Source organism: Oncorhynchus clarkii, chromosome 3, assembly GCF_045791955.1.
Source record: "Oncorhynchus clarkii lewisi isolate Uvic-CL-2024 chromosome 3, UVic_Ocla_1.0, whole genome shotgun sequence".
NCBI lineage: Eukaryota > Metazoa > Chordata > Actinopteri > Salmoniformes > Salmonidae > Oncorhynchus > Oncorhynchus clarkii.
Window position 1 is genome coordinate 70,404,638 of NC_092149.1, and position 18,034 is coordinate 70,422,671.

Here is an 18,034-nt window from a genome sequence, read left to right on the forward strand (position 1 = left end):
CACCCATGACCAGCTCGGAAACCAGATTGCATAGCGTGGATTTATCGATGGTGACAGTGTTTCCTAGCCTCAGTGCAGTGGGCAGGTGGGAGGAGGTGCTCTTATTCTCCATGGACTTTACAGTGTCCCAGAACTTTTTGGAGTTTGTGCTACAGGATGCAAATTTCTGTTTGAAAAAGCTAGCCTTTGCTTTCCTAACTGCCTGTGTACATTGGTTCCTAACTTCCCTGAAAAGTTGCATATCGCGGGGGCTATTCGATGCTTATGCAGTACGCCACAGGATGTTTTTGTGCTGGTCCAGGGCAGTCAGGTCTGGAGTGACCTTATTTAAGATGGTGAGGAAAGCACTTTTAAAGAATAACCAGGCATCCTCTACTGACGGAATGAGGTCAATATCCTTCCAGGATACCCAGGCCAGGTCGATTATAAAGGCCTGCTTGCTGAAGTGTTTTAGGGAGCGTTTGACAGTGATGAGGGGGGGTCGTTTGACCGCAGACCCATTACGGATGCAGGCAATGATCGCTGAGATCCTGGTTGAAGACAGCAGAGGTGTATTTGGAGGGCAGGTTGGTTAGGATAATATCTTTGAGGGTGCCCGTGTTTACAGATTTGGGGTTGTAACTGGTGTGTTCATTGATAACTTGTGTGAGATTGAGGGCATCAAGCTTAGATTGTTGGACTGCCGGGGTGTTAAGCATGTCCCAGTTTAGGTCACCTAGTTTAGGTCACCTAACAGCACGAGCTCTGAAGATAGATGGGGGAAAATCAATTCACATATGGTGTCCAGCGCACAGCTGGGGGCAGAAGGTGGTCTATAGCAAGCGCCAACGGTGAGAGACTTGTTTCTGGAAAGGTGAATTTTTAAAAGGAGAAGCTCAAATTGTTTGGGCACAGACCTGGATAGTAAGACAGAACTCTGCAGGCTATCTCTACAGTAGATTGCAACTCCGCCCCCTTTGGCAGTTCTATCTTGTCGGAAAATGTTAGTAAGGGATGGAAATGTAAGGTTTTTTGTTGGCCTTCCTAAGCCAGGATTCAGACACGGCTAGGATATCTGGGTTGGCAGAGTGTGCTAAAGCAGTGAATAAAACAAACTTAGGGAGGAGGCTTCTAGTGTTAACGTGCATGAAACCAAGGCTTGGATTAACCACTACATCACCAGAGGAACAGTAGGATAAGGGTACGGCTAACGGCTATAAGAATTGGTCGTCTAGTACATTCGGAACAGAGAGTAAAAGGAGCAAGTTTTCTGGACGTGATAGAATAGATTCAAGGCATAATGTACAGACAAAAGGTACGGTAGGATGTGAATACAGTGGAGGTAAACCTAGGCATTGAGTGGCAATGAGAGAGGTATTGTCTCTAGAGACACCATGTAAACCAGGTGAGGTCACTGCATGTGTGGGAGGTGGAACAAATGGGTTAGCTAAGGCATATTGAGCAGGGCTGGAGGCTCTACAGTGTAATAAAACAATAATCACTAACCAAAACAGCAATGGGCAGGGCATATTGACATTAGGGAGAGGCATGCGTAGCCGAGTGATCGTAGGGTCTAGTGAGTAGCTAGGCGAGCTGGAGGCACGGCGATTCAGACAGTTAGCGGGCCAGGGCTAGCAGAAGGGCCTTAGAGGGACATCGCGACGGAGCGGTTACGTCGGCAGACCAGTCGTGATGGATCAGAAGGGCTCTGTGTAGTAAAAGGGTCCAGGCCAATTGGCAAAATAGGTATAGTAGCCCAAGAAATTGGCCGATGGACCTCTTCAGCTAGCCGGGAGATGGGCCTAGCTAGCATAGGCTAGCTCCAGGCTAATTGGTGCTTGCTTCGGGACAGAAACGTTAGCCAGGAGTAAACACTCAGATAGCAGCTGGCTAGCTGCGATGATCCAGGTGAAAAGGTTCAGAGCTTGCGGTAGGAATCTGGAGATATGGAGAAGAAGAAGTCCGATATGCTCTGGGTTGAATCGCACTGTGCAGACTGGCAGTAGTTGTCCGGGATAAAGGTTAGCTGATGACCGCTAGCAGTGGCTAGCTAGTAGTTACTAGATAGTAGTTAGTTAGCTGGCTAGCTTCTGTTGAGGGTTCCGGTTCTAAAGTAAAGAAAATAGCAGATCCATACCACATTGGGTGAGGCGGGTTGCAGGAGAGTATGTTGAAGGTAAGAAAAATATTTAAAAAATCTATGCAAAGAAAAAATATATAAAAAGATATACAAGGGACAAGACGAAGACGCCTGACTGCTACGCCATCTTGGATTGGTGGTGAAATTATATGGTATAAGGGTACTGAGACATGTGATGGTAGCCACAGTTCCCCCTCCTTTTATCAGCTGTTCAGGGTCTGGCAGAGCAACCTCTGAATCCTAATATCATGGTCTGGTCATAAACTCTGCCCTTCACACAACCATCTGACCATCGTACATTGTTAATTTGTCACAATCACACAGGACAAAGAGGACAGTACATAAATATTTATTCTTTGGGGGCGTTCTCTCTTTGTGTTAATCAAAAGGAGGAACTGACCTTCAGGTGCGTTGAGGTGCATGGTTTCCATGGGACCAATAAAAGCGTAACGCATTCCCAGCCCCTCTGACATCACCAGGTCAATGTCCTTGACTGAAATGACACCGTCCTGAAACGAGAGGAAGCAATGAACTCAGATTCAACAAAAGACTCAAGACCCCCCCCCCCCCCCCCCCCCCCCCCCCCTCCCCCCACTGAAGTGCTCTACCTGCCCACTTGCCCACCAACGACTTGTCAGTCTGTCATGAGCGCTGAGGGAGCAGTAGACTAGAAGACCCTTCTTATTTCATCTCACCAGAGTAGAGCGGCATTAAGGCTACTCCCACCAGATTGGGTTTCCCCAATCATCCCATTCGGTGTCCCAGGATAATGGGAGGGTACAGAGGAGGCTGTGAGGGCAGTGCCAGGCCTGGGACAGGGCCTGCTGTTCTCCACTCAGATTACTGCTCAACAGATACCTGTTGGCTAACCAGGGTGAAATCAAAGCTTGCACACAGATCTAGAGAGTAGAGGGGAACGGGGACAGGGTCGTCTTTGTTCGCTTCCTGCGGGCCAACAACGGGCCCGTTATCTTGGCATCGCGAGACGGCGTCCAGGGGGGGGGGGGGGCAGCTGTGAAAAGGGGCCTTTCCTCTGCTGTAATCACCGGGAGCTACCGGCTGTCTTCTCAGCCACTCCGCTTTCCCACGCTGGCTTGGACTCAAAGGCCATGTTCTGTGTGTCTGTCTATGTAATATTAGCGACACTTCACTTGAACTCTCCATTATTAAGCCTACATAAGACCATAACACTCAGCTTTCTGAAAATTTTACAGCAATGACCAGGTAGACCTATCTACTTACAAGATAAAATTATAACATATTAAGAATTTTTCTTTGGGGAGGGCACCTCTAGATACTAGGTAGTTACCACCTAAGTATAATTATTCTACGTAGGCTATGTGACTAGTACATTTCTATAGATGCCATATCATTTCCTATTAGTTACCAGGTAGCCCAACCCCTTGGTGTTAACAGTACAGTATAACAAGTTTCCAACTTCCTCTGTCTGAGTGCTTATGACGAAATGAGAGGACAAACCATGCAGAATAGACCAGATTCCCAAACTGTGACATCACAGTGAGCCGCACTCAGTGAGCTTACATTGTCATGCATGAGGTGTGTGTATTTAGGTAAAGGCTGAGTTGATGCTGGCTTTACTCTGCGTTGCATCATGCTTAAGAACAGCCCTTTAGCCATGGTATATTGGCCATATACCACACCTCGTCAGGGCATACTGCTTAAGTATAGCACTATTCCTCCACAAAGGTTCCATACAACTTCTTTAACTGCCAGTCATGTTCAGTCAATACTGGGATACTAAACATTACCCCATATAAATCACTAGCTAGAGGACATGCTCTTAGGCCTAATGCAGAGTAGGTAATCTGGTGCACCTACATGGCAACCAGCCTTAACCAGAAGGAAGTACGACGTAAATATCTACACATAGATAGGATGTATAGGGCGTGGGGAATGGATGCAAGGTGAAGACGCTCAGTTCCCTGCACTGTTTCTCTGAACTAAAAACAACATTGGCATTCTCAGTAACAGACTTCATTGGATTTCCATTGGAGCGTGACCACACCGCTTTGTTGAGTGGACTGACTGAGCTCACGAGAGATGTGATGTTTCACTCTGAAGGCTCACTTAACCCATCTGGGTAACTCTTTAAAGAAACTTCAGTGTTACACACTAATGCACATCCAAACTGAATGGAGTATGTTGGCCTGTTCTGATGGTCTGTGTGCATTCAACCGGGATGTAAACCCTGTTGTTGTATGCTTCAGGTCAAGGAAGACCATGGAAGTAGAAGAATTGTCCTCTGGGGTAGGGGTCCATTGACTCTTAACGGTCACGAAGATCAATGCTAATTGGAGTCGCCAAATGAGTGACAGTGACCTGACAAAGTGACTTCAGCACTCCTTACCATGTGATTCCGATCTTTGCTTTTTGTAACATACATCTGCAATGATTTGTGCTTTCACTTCCCTTAAGAATGTGGAAATGATATTATTGGGAAACCTTAGCTCTCTTTCTGCTGATATGGATGACCAGGATAGGGAAGTGACACTGTCACCTCATGGAATATCTTACAATTCACTGTTCACATCATACAGTCCAGGGTTCACATCAATAAATACTTCACTTTACAAAGACGCTACTGTAATAACCACGAGGAGATTACAGGAGGCCAACAGGAATGGAGAAAGTTTGTTGAACCAGGTGATGGCTGAAGCCTGCAGACATCGCTGCCCTCAAAGGCTTCATCTTCAATCTGTGCAACTCTCAACTCAACCACAGCCTTACCAAAACTAGGCACCCGTCACATCCTCATACACACACAACCACTCTGCTCTCTCGTTTTCTTATCATCTGTCCAGGCCAGCCAGTGGAAAAACAGTCATGGTGTCGGTGCCTGTGTTGACAGAGTAGAGATTAAGGCAAGCAGGGTGACTGACTGACTGACTGGTCACCTTGAAACGGTCTCTAGTTCTGTCCCGTCAATGGCCAGGCTTTTCACAAGGACACATCTTCCCCTTACTGTCCCCACACCCACCTATTAAGACAGTTTCCACAGCTTTCTCACTCTTGGCTCACTCTACCCACACAGTCCATTTGAGTGAAAATGAGAGGAGGTTGGTAGGCTATTGCATACCAAGACATAAACATAATCCATGACCCCTCGTTAACTGTACTGAGTGTAAAGGTTACATACAAACAGCTGTGGTTTTTGTAAACATGTATATTTTGGCTGATTCCTAGCCTGCTATTGTGGCAAAAGCAGCTCCTGCTGTAAGTGCTTCTCTTGTCCTGGATAGCTACTGTTTTTTTTACATAATAGCAGTACCCGAGCCGTGAGGGCTGGATGGGTCTGGGAGACCAGTTCAGACCGGTCCGGGAGCATCTGATACAGGTGTACTGTAACTGTACTGCAGAGACAAAGCGTACTGTGTCAGGCAGCTGAATGTGGGGAGTCTATTGTAAATCTACCCCCCCCCCCCCCCAAGAAGACAGAAAAAAAAACATTTTGTAATCAGGGGATTGTAAATGCTCCATTATATTTGTGTGCTGACAAAGACAGAGGGACTGTGGTTGATCTTCTGTCTTGAGATAATAGAGCTCTCTGATTGACGTAAGCTCTAGATTGTTGCCATTAGCCCTTTTCTCTGTCAACACTGGGATGAGTGATGGGATTTCTTACACATTATCCTCCCTGCTGCCATGTGGCTGAGACAATTCATGTCTGAAGTGATGAACAGTGCAGCAGGGCAGAATACAGTGGTGTACCATTCAAGGCATTAGCCTCAGTATCAGGGTGGTACAGTGATATGACCTGTTCAATAGTCTATCGGGGTGGGATTGTAAATAGAAAATCAAAGGGACATTGTTGGCTCTCCATACAGTAGGCCTGTTAAACCAGAGTGATTAAGTGATGGGGATTCATCTTATTCCTGGACTAAAAAGCACTTTCAATAGATATTCTCCATTGAGCTTGTTTTTAGTCCAGGACTAGGCTTAATCTCAGATCTGAAACCAGCCCTACGAGTTCAGCTCTTTAAACAAGCACTAGGATATAAAACACATCGGGACGAATCTCGACTTGAGATGTGCACATGTAACTCAAACACATCTCCCAATGAAATCAATCAATCAATTAAGTTGAGTGCCTGTGTCTCCAGGAAGGATTCATCCCTTCACATCTTCCATCCGTGTGGTGGTATGTAGAGCTGGAGGTCAATTTAGCCCCATTGTTACAGTTTTAGATAGACAGCATGGAGACCTGAAGGCAGCTGACAGACACTTTCCCCTCCACTCCTATTTAAATACGACCATCAGCAGAACTACCGGTATTAAGGATCCAAAGTTCAAAGCTGCTAGGTCTGAGGGCCAGTGTCAACATCAGCCAAATCCACCTCCACTCATGATACATAATCCCTTGGTTCTAAACTACTGAAGAGACCAATACAGTGATAAGAGAGGAGGGTATGTTGCACAGTATTCAGTCTGCCTCCCACCTTGACCAGCCTCCAGGACTCGGCGATGATGGCGTACTGCACACGGTTTAGGGCGAAGCCGTCAATCTCTTTCTTCAGCCTGACGGGAGCCTGGCCTACGGCAGTCATCAGGGCGTGGGTAGTGTCCATCACCCCCGCCAACGTCTCTGGGTGTGGCACCAGCTCCACCAGACGCACGTAGTAGGGCGGGTTCACCTGTAGGGGGCGAAACTCGTCAGCTCAAAACAACAACAGAGAGAACGTCTCCATATCAATAGACCATCTCGTAATTTCCTCTATTCCAGGGATCATCAACTAGATTCAGCTGCGGGCCGAAACATAATTATTACAAATAATTTGTAGACTGCAAATTGACTGCAAGATGCCCAAACAGATTTGACTAAAACATAATAATGTCAAACCTTGCTTACATTTGGGGAGGGGCAAATAAATCCAGATGATTAAAAATGTATAAAAAAATACGGTGGACAAAGACTAGTACAGCTCCCTTACATCAGTGCAGATGAGGGAGAGGAGACAAGGGGGAGGAAGCTAATGTGTTGGACCGCATTACTCTGTAAGCCATTAAACACACAGGGGCTATCGATGAGCAGGGATTATCTCACACATTGTCCTCTGTGAAGGCCTCTCTGATAGGAGGTAAAACCATTGGGGGATTAGGCTACACATGCACGTACGCTCACTTTCCCAGGTAAAGGTGAACTCGTCTCTCTCCGGCCATAGAAGGACTGCACGTGTTTGTGTTTCAGCGTCAAGGTGATGATAAGGGTGGAATTTCTGTGGTTAGCCAGTTGTTAGGAGACTGGGGGAAGACTAGACAAGGACTGGAGTGCAATAAAATGTAGTGTTGTAACAGAAGGGTTAGAACGTGAAGGTTACAAATGCCACAACTGGAATGGATGGGTCATTCCCTTGTGCAAACATAAAAAGTTCTGGCTCGGACAGGGAGAAAGAGAGCTTGTGCAAATTTGAAATGGCATCCTGTTCCCTATGCTGTGCAGGGTTTTGGCCAAAAGTAGTGCCCTGTATAGGGTGCCATATTGGACACAGCCTTGGTGTTTGTGGTAGCGCAGTACTGACCGGGTGAGATATAATGCAGCGCTTTCGGTTCTGGACCTGGGAGAAGATGTTGCTAGGCAACAGGCAGGAGGTGGAGCTACTGAGGATCACCCCCTCTCCCACATGACTCTCCACCACCTGGAAGACACTCCGCTTGGCCTCGATCTCCTCAAACACACACTCCTGTACACAGACACACACGTTTGTTAAGCAGAGAAAATGTGACAGGAAAGTTAATACATTTAACAGATTTAAGGTCATCGCAGTGGGAACAGGGACACTCAGTGCAAAATTATGAACAAATATTAGGACATACAGAAATACACTGTAAACACTGATAAGAACAAACATGGTGTACTTTCAAATGAAACATTTTCTGCTGGGAAAATTGCATTGTTCTATTTCACACCATTTTTATTTGGGTAAATTAAAAGGGGAAAACAACTTCTTTCCCAGCTCTGTCGTTAACTACACTATGGCACATGATATGAGATGTCATGTCTTGAACACATAAGACATGTCATGACATCTTCCTATAAGACTGCCTATTTGTTAAGACTGAAAGCAAATATTGTTTTCCCTTGAAAACCTTCAAACATGGGGTCGTGCCTTTAAATTATTTCCCCTTTATTTTAACAGTAAGGGAAATGTCACAACTCCAATGATGGAAGGAAGGGTGGTTTAGGAAATACCTCCCTCAGTACTCTCATGATCCCCGGTCACGAGAATGTTGTGTATTGCTGACTAGTGTTTCAATACAAACATTATAACCATAGAAACCACACTGAAACAAACACATTTGACATGATAATATCATTGCTTCTTATAAATTAATACAGAACACTGCTTTTGCTTTATTCTGTTTAATTCATCACTCACCAATATGCACAGACAAGCGTATTGAAGGCCATGATGCTCCCTCCCCACGATGCTCTTTCACCTAACTAAACTAACCAGGTTAGATTAACTACATAATGGCTGCAGGTAATGTTCCCTCTAAACTCCCCCAGGACTGCCATGCAGAAAAATATCAGCCCGCGCAGAGAAGCACGAGATTCAACTTTATATAAGAGTTTTCACCCTTTGTTGACACTATCAACGTTTCCCTTTACTGTGGGAACTGTGATCGAATCAATGCAATATTATCCACTTTCAATGCAACATACCAAAACAAAACAAACTATTCAAGACTTAGTATTCCAAACTTATATGCAAGAGATTTTGTTCTAGGCTGGATGGATCAGAGTAGGATTCTATGCATTGACACACACGACTCAGCCCATACTCCACACAGACCGGTGTGGCATTACCAATCAGAGCTGCAGTAGGCCTATATGTAAATAGACCATTGCCATAAATGGATCTGTGCCATTTACTTTGAACTGTACTGTGTTAACAGCATGAGCGGTAGTGAGTAGATGCGCTTGTTTTGAGATCAAAGTGAGAGCTGCATGACGCCACGTGAGCACATTTGTTCATAACCTTTGCTAGTTAGTGAGTTATTAGCCCAGTTATAGATCATTGAGGAGTGCAATGCTTCCTACAAGAGCACAAAACGTGTACATTTCTACACATCTTTGAAAGAGAGTTGGGTAAGAGCTTTTTAGTGTTGTATTTGGAATAAGCTAAGTTGCCAATAGGCAGAGGGGAGTAATTTATCTGAGTCTCAGTAAAAATGATATGGGAATAATAATGCATTTTATTTTGGAAAGTGGTTTCTTGTATACAACAACACAACCTTTTCCTTGTCTGAAGGACAAGTTCATAAACAGGTTCATGTCAAGCCAACATGTTTTATTTTAAAGTCTCATGGAATGTAGGCCTACACTGAACACCACACATGGCTGCTACTGTAGACTGAATGATAGAACAGCTATTTCCATGTTAAAATGTAATGGGATGTATTTTCTCCATTGTTTTTTATGATAGGCCACTCTGGTAGGTCTACATGATGATCAAATAGGCACAGTAGCCTACTTGACCACTGTCTGAAACTAACTTAAAGCAGCTACAGCCTCAGTGTTCACAGTAAACGCATGCTGGAAGTTGCACAGAATTTATTTTCACAACATTCAAGTTTGTGCTCTGCAGACCTGAAATTTGCTCATTGCCGAAAAATATTTGAGAGGACATTGGATGCAGGGATGTGTTGTGGGTCAATAATGTAAGGTGGCGGTAAGGTGTGTCTGTCAGTCACCCTTGCAACAGTTACTGTAACTAACAGTAGAATAAATATTAACTTCATGACAAAGTTGCACGTCACCAGATTAAACTTGTGACGCTCGCTCACATAAGGAGACAAAAATCAACAATTACCAACTGAGGTGGGACACATTTTGCCTAAAAGGAGAAGATATTCTGGACATAAGTCATAAGTCTTATGTGGGAAAACAATTATAAAGCCTATTGATTCAGAATGAGTTTAGCATAAATGAAAAATAGTGACGCATGAGAGCACCAACTGTTTCCGGACGACAGTGTAATCTCATTCTCCATAGCCGATGTGAGTAAGACCTTTATACAGGTTAACATTCACATGGCCGTGACGGATTAACAGGACGAGTACTCTTCACTGACATTTTCAACCTCTCCCTGACCTAGTCTGTAATACCTGCATATTTCAAGCAGACCACCATAGTCCCTGTGCCCAAGAACGAAAAGGTAACCTGTCTAAATGCATGCTTTTCCACCGATAAATCCACGATAATTGAGAATTTCTACGGCTGGCCATGCTTTCTACCTGGCTACCCCAACTCCGGGCCAACAGCTCCACACCCCCGCAGCTACTTGCCCAAGCCTCCCCAGCTTCTCGTTCACCCAAATCCAGAAAGCAGATGTTCTGAAAGAGCTGCAAAACCTGGAACCGTACAAATCAGCTGGGTTAGACAATCTGGACCCTCTCTTTCTAAAATTATCGGCCGCCATTGTTGCAACCCCTATTACCAGTCTGTTCAACCTCTCTTTCGTATCATCCGAGATCCCTAAAGATTGGAAAGCTGCTGCGGTCATCCTGTTATAGTCCTATATGCATCCTGCCCTGCCTTTCTAAAGTTTTCGAAAGCTAGTAAACAGATCACTGACCATTTCGAATCCCACCGTACCTTCTCCGCTGTGCAATCCGTTTTCCGAGCTGGACACGGGTGCACCTCAGCCACGCTCAAGGTACTAAACGATATAATAACCGCCATTGATAAAAGACAGTACTGTGCAGTCGTCATCATCGACCTGGCCAAGGCTTTTGACTCTGTCAATCACCGTATTCTTATCGGCAGACTCAACAGCCTTGGTTTCTCAAATGACTGCCTCGCCTGGTTCACCAACTACTTCTCAGACATCAGAGAGATCAGTGTGTCAAATCGGAGGGCCTGTTGTCCGGACCTCTGGCAGTCTCTATGGGGGTGCCACAGGGTTCAATTCTCGGGTCGACTTTTTTTCTCTGTATATATCACTATATCGCTCTTGCTGCTGGTGATTGATTCCCTGATCCACCTCTACGCAGACGACACCATTCTGTATACTTCTGGCCCTTCTTTGGACACTGTGTTAACTAACCTCCAAATGAGCTTCAATGCCATACAACACTCCTTCCGTGGCCTTCAACTGCTCTTAAACTCTAGTAAAACCAAATGAATGCTTTTCAACCGTTCGCAGCCCGCACCCGCCTACCATCACTACTCTGGACAGTTCTGACTTAGAATATGTGGACAACTACAAATACCTAGGTGTCTGGCTAGACTGTAAACTCTCATTCCAGACTCATATTAAACATCTCCAATCCAAAATTTCGCAACAAAGCCTCCTTCACACATGCCGCCAAACATACCCTCGTAAAACTGACTATCCTAACAATCCGTGACTTCGGAGATGTCATTTACAAAATAGCTTCCAATACTCTACTCAGCAAACTGGATGCAGTCTATCACAGGACCATCCGTTTTGTCAGCAAAGTCCAATACCACCCACCACTGCGACCTGTATGCTCTAGTCGGCTGGCCCTCGCTACATATTGATCGCCAGACCCACTGGCTCCAGGTCATCTATAAGTCTTTGCTAGGTAAAGCTCTGCCTTATCTCAGCTCACTGATCACGATAACAACACCCATCCGTAGCACGCGCTCCAGCAGGTGTATCTCACTGGTCATCCCCAAAGCCAAAACCTCCTTTGGCCGCCTTTCCTTCCAGTTCTCTGCTGCCAATGACTGGAACGAATTGCAAAAATCGCTGAAGCTGGAGAATTATATTTCCCTCACTAACTTTAAACATAAGCTATCTGAGCAGCTAACCGATCGCTGCAGCTGTACATAACCCATCTGTAAATAGCCCACTCAATCTATCTACCTCAACCCCATATTGTTTTTATTTACTTTTCTGCTCTTTTGCACACCAGTATTTATACTTGCACATCATCTGCTCATCTATGACTCCAGTGTTAATTTGCTACTATGGCCTATTTATTGCCTTACCTCCTCACGCCATTTGCACACACTGTATATAGACTCTCTTTTTTCTTCTATTGTGTTGACTGTACACTTGTTTATTCCATGTGTAACTCTGTTGTTGTTTGTGTCGCACTGCTTTGCTTTATCTTGGCCAGGTCCCAGATGTAAATGAGAACTTGTTCTCAACTAGCTTACCTGGTTAAATAAAGGTTAAATTAAAAATTAACATAAAAAAAAGACTATCGCCCCGTAGCCTTGAAAGGCTGGTCATAGCTCACATCAACACCATCATCCCAGATACCCTGGACCCACTCCAACAGATCCACAGATGACGCAATTGATATTGCACTCCACACTGCCCTCTCCCACCTGAGCAAGAGGAACACCTACGTGAGAATGCTGTTCATTGACTATAGCTCAGCATTCAACACCATTGTGTCCTTCAAGCTCATCACTAAGCTCAGTACCCTGCGACTTAACACCTCCCTCTGGAATTGGATCCTGGACTTGTGCTGAGGGTAGGCAACACCACATCCGTGACGCTGACCCTCAACACAGGGGCCTCTCAGGGGTGCGTGCTTAGTCCCCTCCTGTACTCCTTGTTCAACCATGACTGCATGGCCAAGCACGGCTCCAATACCATCATTAAGTTTGCTGACAACACGACAGAGGTTGGCCTGATCACCGATGACAATGAGACTGTAGGGAGGGAGGTGTAGGGAGGTAGGGAGGTGGTCAGTGAACTGGCAGTGTGGTACCAGGGCAACAACCACTCCCTCAACAAGACAAAGGAGCTGGTTGTAGATTACAGGACATGGAGTCGAGCATGGCCCGATCCACATCGACGGGGCTGTAGAGGAGCAGGTCGAGAGCTTCTAGTTCCACTGTGTCCCCATCTCTAAGGAATTATCATGGTCCATACACACCAACACAGTTGTGAAGAAGGCACGACAACACCTCTTCCCCCTCAGGAGAGTGAAAAGATTCGGAATAGGCCCCTCTGATCCTCAAATAGTTCTACAGCTGCACCTTTAAGAGCATCTTGACTAGCTGCATCACCGCTTGGTATGGCAACTGCTTGGCATCCGACGGCAAGGCGTTACAGAGGGTAGTGTGTACGGTCGAGTGCATCACTGGGGTCAAGCTCCCTGCCATCCAGGACCTCTATACCAGGCAGTGTCAGAGGAAAGCCCTAAAAATAGTTGAAGACTCAAGTCATAGAGTGTTCTGTCTGCCACCGAACAGCAAGCGGTACCGGTGTACCAAGTCTGGAATCAACAGAACCCTGAACAGCTTTTATCCCCAAGCCATAAAAACTGATAAATAGTTAGTCCGGGTAGCTATTGCTTTACTATTTAACTATCTGCATTGACCCTTTTTACACCAACTCTTTTGACTCATCACATAAGCTGCTGGTACTGTTTCTTATCTGTTATCTTGCCTAGTCACTTCCTCCCTACCTATATGTACATATCTACCTGAATGACTTCATACCCCTGCACATCAACTCAGTACTGGTACCCTGTGTATATAACCAAGTTATCATTACTCAGTGTGTATTTATTCCTCACTGTGTATTTATTTCTTGTCTTATTATTTTTCCATTTTTTTTCTCTCTGCATTAATGGGAAGGGCCCATAAGTAAGCATTTCATTGTTTAACTACACCTGTTCTTTACGAAGCATGTGACAAATACATTTGATTTGACAGTGTTTCCAAAAACAAAACAAAGAAACTAGGGAAACACTGAGTGAACTGCAGTCGGTAAGGAAATGTATCTGAACCAGGAAAAGATACTTTGAATATTTCCCAGCAGCATTTCCCTGTAACTCTCTAAAACACCTTCTTTTGTTCTCCGCCACAGTATTACATGATGATTTGAATCGATACACTGTAATGATTAAACCTGTGTAATACCATATACCTATCTCCCATGTGCCCACTGAGCAGGCCTAGCTTCCCCTCAAAGAGAGACAGTGTTGTCTATACTGGTGTGTCGGATGGAATGTGACTCCTGTATTTGGCTAAAAGACCACACTTCCTGGCTCGCGTGGTGTGTTTGTGAGCGTGTGTAAAGCGGGACTAAGACCAGATGACTGATGAGATGGTTAACCACACTGTAAGGAATTCAACTGTCATGTGGCTTCTCCCATTGTCTCTCCCATACCACATCCTCCTACACTTTCCATTACAGGAAAGCTCTGAAAGCCAACCTTTCTTGGGAGGGGATGGGCAAATCTGGTGAAGAGTTGGGCAAACCTCCTTGGTGTCTTAAGTGTCGCCTGTCTTTTGTTATAGACTATTGAGATTCACCCTCAGGGCCTCTGTCATTTTTTTTAATTAAGAAAAATAACACACTACCGTTCAAAAGTTTGGGGTCACTTAGAAATGTCCTTGTTTTCCATGAAAACATACATGAAATGACTTGCAAAATGAATAGGAAATACAGTCAAGATGTTAACAAGGTTATATATAATAATTTTAAATTGAAACAATAATTGTGTCCTTCAAACTTTGCTTTCGTCAAAGAATCCTCCATTTGCAGCAATTGCAGCCTTGCAGACCTTTGGCATTCTAGTTGTCAATTTGTTGAGGTAATCTGAAGAGATTTCACCCCATGCTTCCTGAAGCACCTCCCACAAGTTGGATTGATGGGCACTTCTTATGTACCATACGGTCAAGCTTCTCCCACAACAGCTCAATAGGGTTGAGATCCGGTGACTGTGCTGGCCACTCCATTATAGACAGAATACCAGCTGACTGCTTCTTCCTTAAATAGTTCTTGCATAGTTTGGAGCTGTGCTTTGGGCCATTATCCTGTTGTAGGAGGAAATTGGCTCCAATTAAGCGCCATTATCATGGTCCATACACACCAACACAGTTGTGAAGAAGGCACGACAACACCTCTTCCCCCTCAGGAGACTGAAAAGATTCGGAATGGGCCCCTCTGATCCTCAAAAAGTTATACAGCTGCACCTTTAAGAGCATCTTGACTGGCTGCATCACCGCTTGGTATGGCAACTGCTTGACATCCGACGGCAAGGCGTTACAGAGGGTAGTGTGTACGGCCGAGTGCATCACTGGGGCCAAGCTCCCTGCCATCCAGGCAGGGAGTTTGGAGCTGTGCTTTGGGCCATTATCCTGTTGTAGGAGGAAATTGGCTCCAATTACGCACCATCCACAGGGTATGGCATGACGTTACAAAATGGAGTGATAGCCTTCCTTCTTCAAGATCCCTTTTACCCTGTACAAATCTCCCACTTTACCACCACCAAAGCACCCCCAGAACATTACAATGCCTCCACCATGATTGACAGATGGCGTCACTCCTCCAGCATCTTCTTTATGATCCGAACACCTCAAACTTAGATTTGTCTGTTCATGACACTTTTTCCAATCTTCCTCTGTCCAGTGTCTGTGTTCTTTTGCCCATTTTAATCATTTATTTTTATTGGCCAGTCTGAGATATGGCTTTTTCTTTGCAACTCTGCCTAGACGGCCAGCATCCCGGAGTCGCCTCTTCACTGTTGACGTTGAAATTGGTGTTTTGCGTGTACTATTTAATGAAGCAGTTGAGGACTTGTGAGGCATCTGTTTCTCAAACTAGGCACTCCAATGTACTGTCCTCTTGCTCAGTTGTGCACCGGGGCCTTCCACTCCTTTCTATTCTGGTTAGAGCCAGTTTGCGCTGTTCTGTGAAGGGAGTTGTACACAGCGTGGTACGAGATCTTCAGTTTCTTGGCAATTTCTCGCCTTCATTTCTCAGAACAAGAATAGACTGACGACTTTCAGAAGAAAGGTCTTTGTTTCTGGCCATTTTGAGCCTGTAATCGAACCCACAAATGCTGATTCTCCAGATACTCAACTAGTCTAAAGAAGGCCAGTTGTACTGCTTCTTTAGAGGGTTTTGACAATCTGCCATTTCCAGCTACAATAGTCATTTACAACATTAACAATGTCTATATTGTATTTCTGATCAATTTGATGTTATTTTAATGGACAAAATATTCGCTTTCCTTCAAAAACAAGGACATTTCTAAGTGACCCCAAACTTTTGAACGGTACTGTATACATATAAACATTTTGGGAGAACTCAGTTGGGCTCTCAACTTACTACTAAGAGTTAGAAAGGTAATACACAAGGTGCAATTTCGAAACGTGGATGTGCATCAGCAGATTTCCTCTTGTTATATGTCACTCACTGACAGTCACTCAATTAGCCCATGTAAGTTCAAATGTTTTAGATTGGTAAATTAGTCTAGTTAGTTATCTGAACTCGTAGTAGTCATGGCCAAATTACCGACTGGGCACATATTAAGATGGCATAAGTCATGGAAAATTGTGTAGAATTGCAGGAAATTAGCTTTTAAAACTGCAAAGAATGATCCCCACCCAATGGCAAAATGTTTAGAATTGCAGGAAATTAGCTGTAAAACAGCAACAACAACAAAAAGTTTGGTAAAGCAAACATATTTGTTTACCTTTTGTTAATAAAATCGTTTTTCTGCTAACAGATCCCTCTGTACGTATTAAATTATAGTTTTAATCCTGGCTCGGAGTTAATGTGAGTAAATGTGTAGCGGCTAATTGTATTGCTAATAGGCTATGTGTTTGTAGATCGACTGAGGTGAATGAAGCTACAGCAACAAATGTGATAATGGCTAGGGTCATTTTTGCTTGTTTTTGCTGTTCTCCAAATGGCATTTTAGAGTTTTTAAATTGAATAGAAATGCAGTAAATTAGATGTTACTTTCTTAAACCCCCCACCCCAAAAGAATCCCTGGCTACGGCCCTGTGCACCCTAGGTAAATGTTATTGATATTTTTCTCGTAGATGATACTCATTCCAGTCATTCTAATGTACCTGGACGAAGAAGGCTCCCTCTAGTGCCTGGCAGAGGTCATTGTGGCTGCTCAGTAGGGCTAGCTGCTCTGAGGCACTTCGATCCCCCCTCAGCATGCACTCTTCCTGCAGATCTTCAAGCTGTTTCCTAGGCCAGCAGAGAGGGGGAGAAGGGGTTAACAAACATACACGCAAGCAAGTGTGCACACATACACACATAAATCCCCAAAGCTTTTTCAATAACCCATAACTACACAGAAAACTCAGTGACCTGTGGAATATGAAGTGCCACCTTAGTACATAATGAATATACTGTGAGACTGAATGTTGACAGCTTGGTTTTCCAGCCAATACCAAATGCAACTATTCCCTATGCTATGGTTTCTCGGGCTTTGAATAGTGATCAATGAACAGGCATCTGTTTTTCAAAGTGAATTAAATTAATACCTTTTTATGTAAATAATATATCTTCCCGGTAGCTCTATGGTGAGGCCTGTGGTATGAGGAACTAAATGTGTGTTGTTTCAGTGGTGTGTGAAAGCTTGTTGAAAGCAAGACACAGGTAACCTTCAAAATAAAGAAAACACTTGAATTAATGAGACACAAAATATATTGTTAGCAGGTGCTTACACACAGGTGTGGTTTCTGAGTTAATTAAACAATTAACATCCCATCATGCATAGGTTCATGTATAAAATGGCCAGTTGCCCATTATTTTGGCTACCATGACTAGAAGAAGAGATCTCAGTAGCTAGGTTTCCATCCAGTTGGCGAAAGATTTACATGTAAACTGCAGGACCACACAACATGTCATTGCATGACTCCAAGTTTACTTCGATATAATGGTTATTATATTAATATTTGCGCATAAAAGCGCTTCCACCAACATTTGTCGCATAATATATTTTACTGAGACAAAAAGATCCCACCTTGTCTAGCATATTTTGTTTTGTGGACATTTGGAAAGTTTACCAACAAATGTTCTGTTTTAATTATGTCATTACATTTTTTATATCTGACATGTACTTTACATTGGATGGAAACCTGGTTAGTGACTTAGAAATAGAGGTCTCAAAGGAGCATATGGGGTTTAAGGGGGTGTGTGTGTCTCAGTCACC

At 44.3% G+C, this 18,034-nt stretch overlaps 1 protein-coding gene across 3 annotated transcripts in view; it reads right to left on the minus strand.

Moving 5' to 3' along the window:
• Window positions 1–18,034, minus strand: part of LOC139402948 (crystallin, lambda 1) — a 32,170-nt gene that overhangs the window by 9,539 nt on the left and 4,597 nt on the right. For 2 of the 3 annotated variants that reach the window (XR_011633275.1, XM_071146778.1), the window contains exons 3-6: window positions 16,938–17,064; window positions 7,657–7,818; window positions 6,577–6,771; window positions 2,520–2,628 (exon numbers count right to left, since the gene is read on the minus strand). Coding sequence is in view for 2 of the 3 variants with exons in the window: in XM_071146778.1 (XP_071002879.1) it covers window positions 2,520–2,628; window positions 6,577–6,771; window positions 7,657–7,818; window positions 16,938–17,064 (593 nt within the window). In the remaining variant the exon portion in view is untranslated. Of the gene's footprint in view, window positions 1–2,519; window positions 2,629–6,576; window positions 6,772–7,656; window positions 7,819–16,937; window positions 17,065–17,363; window positions 17,499–18,034 lie in introns of those variants that run through there. The other variant, XM_071146782.1, reaches the window with a different exon arrangement.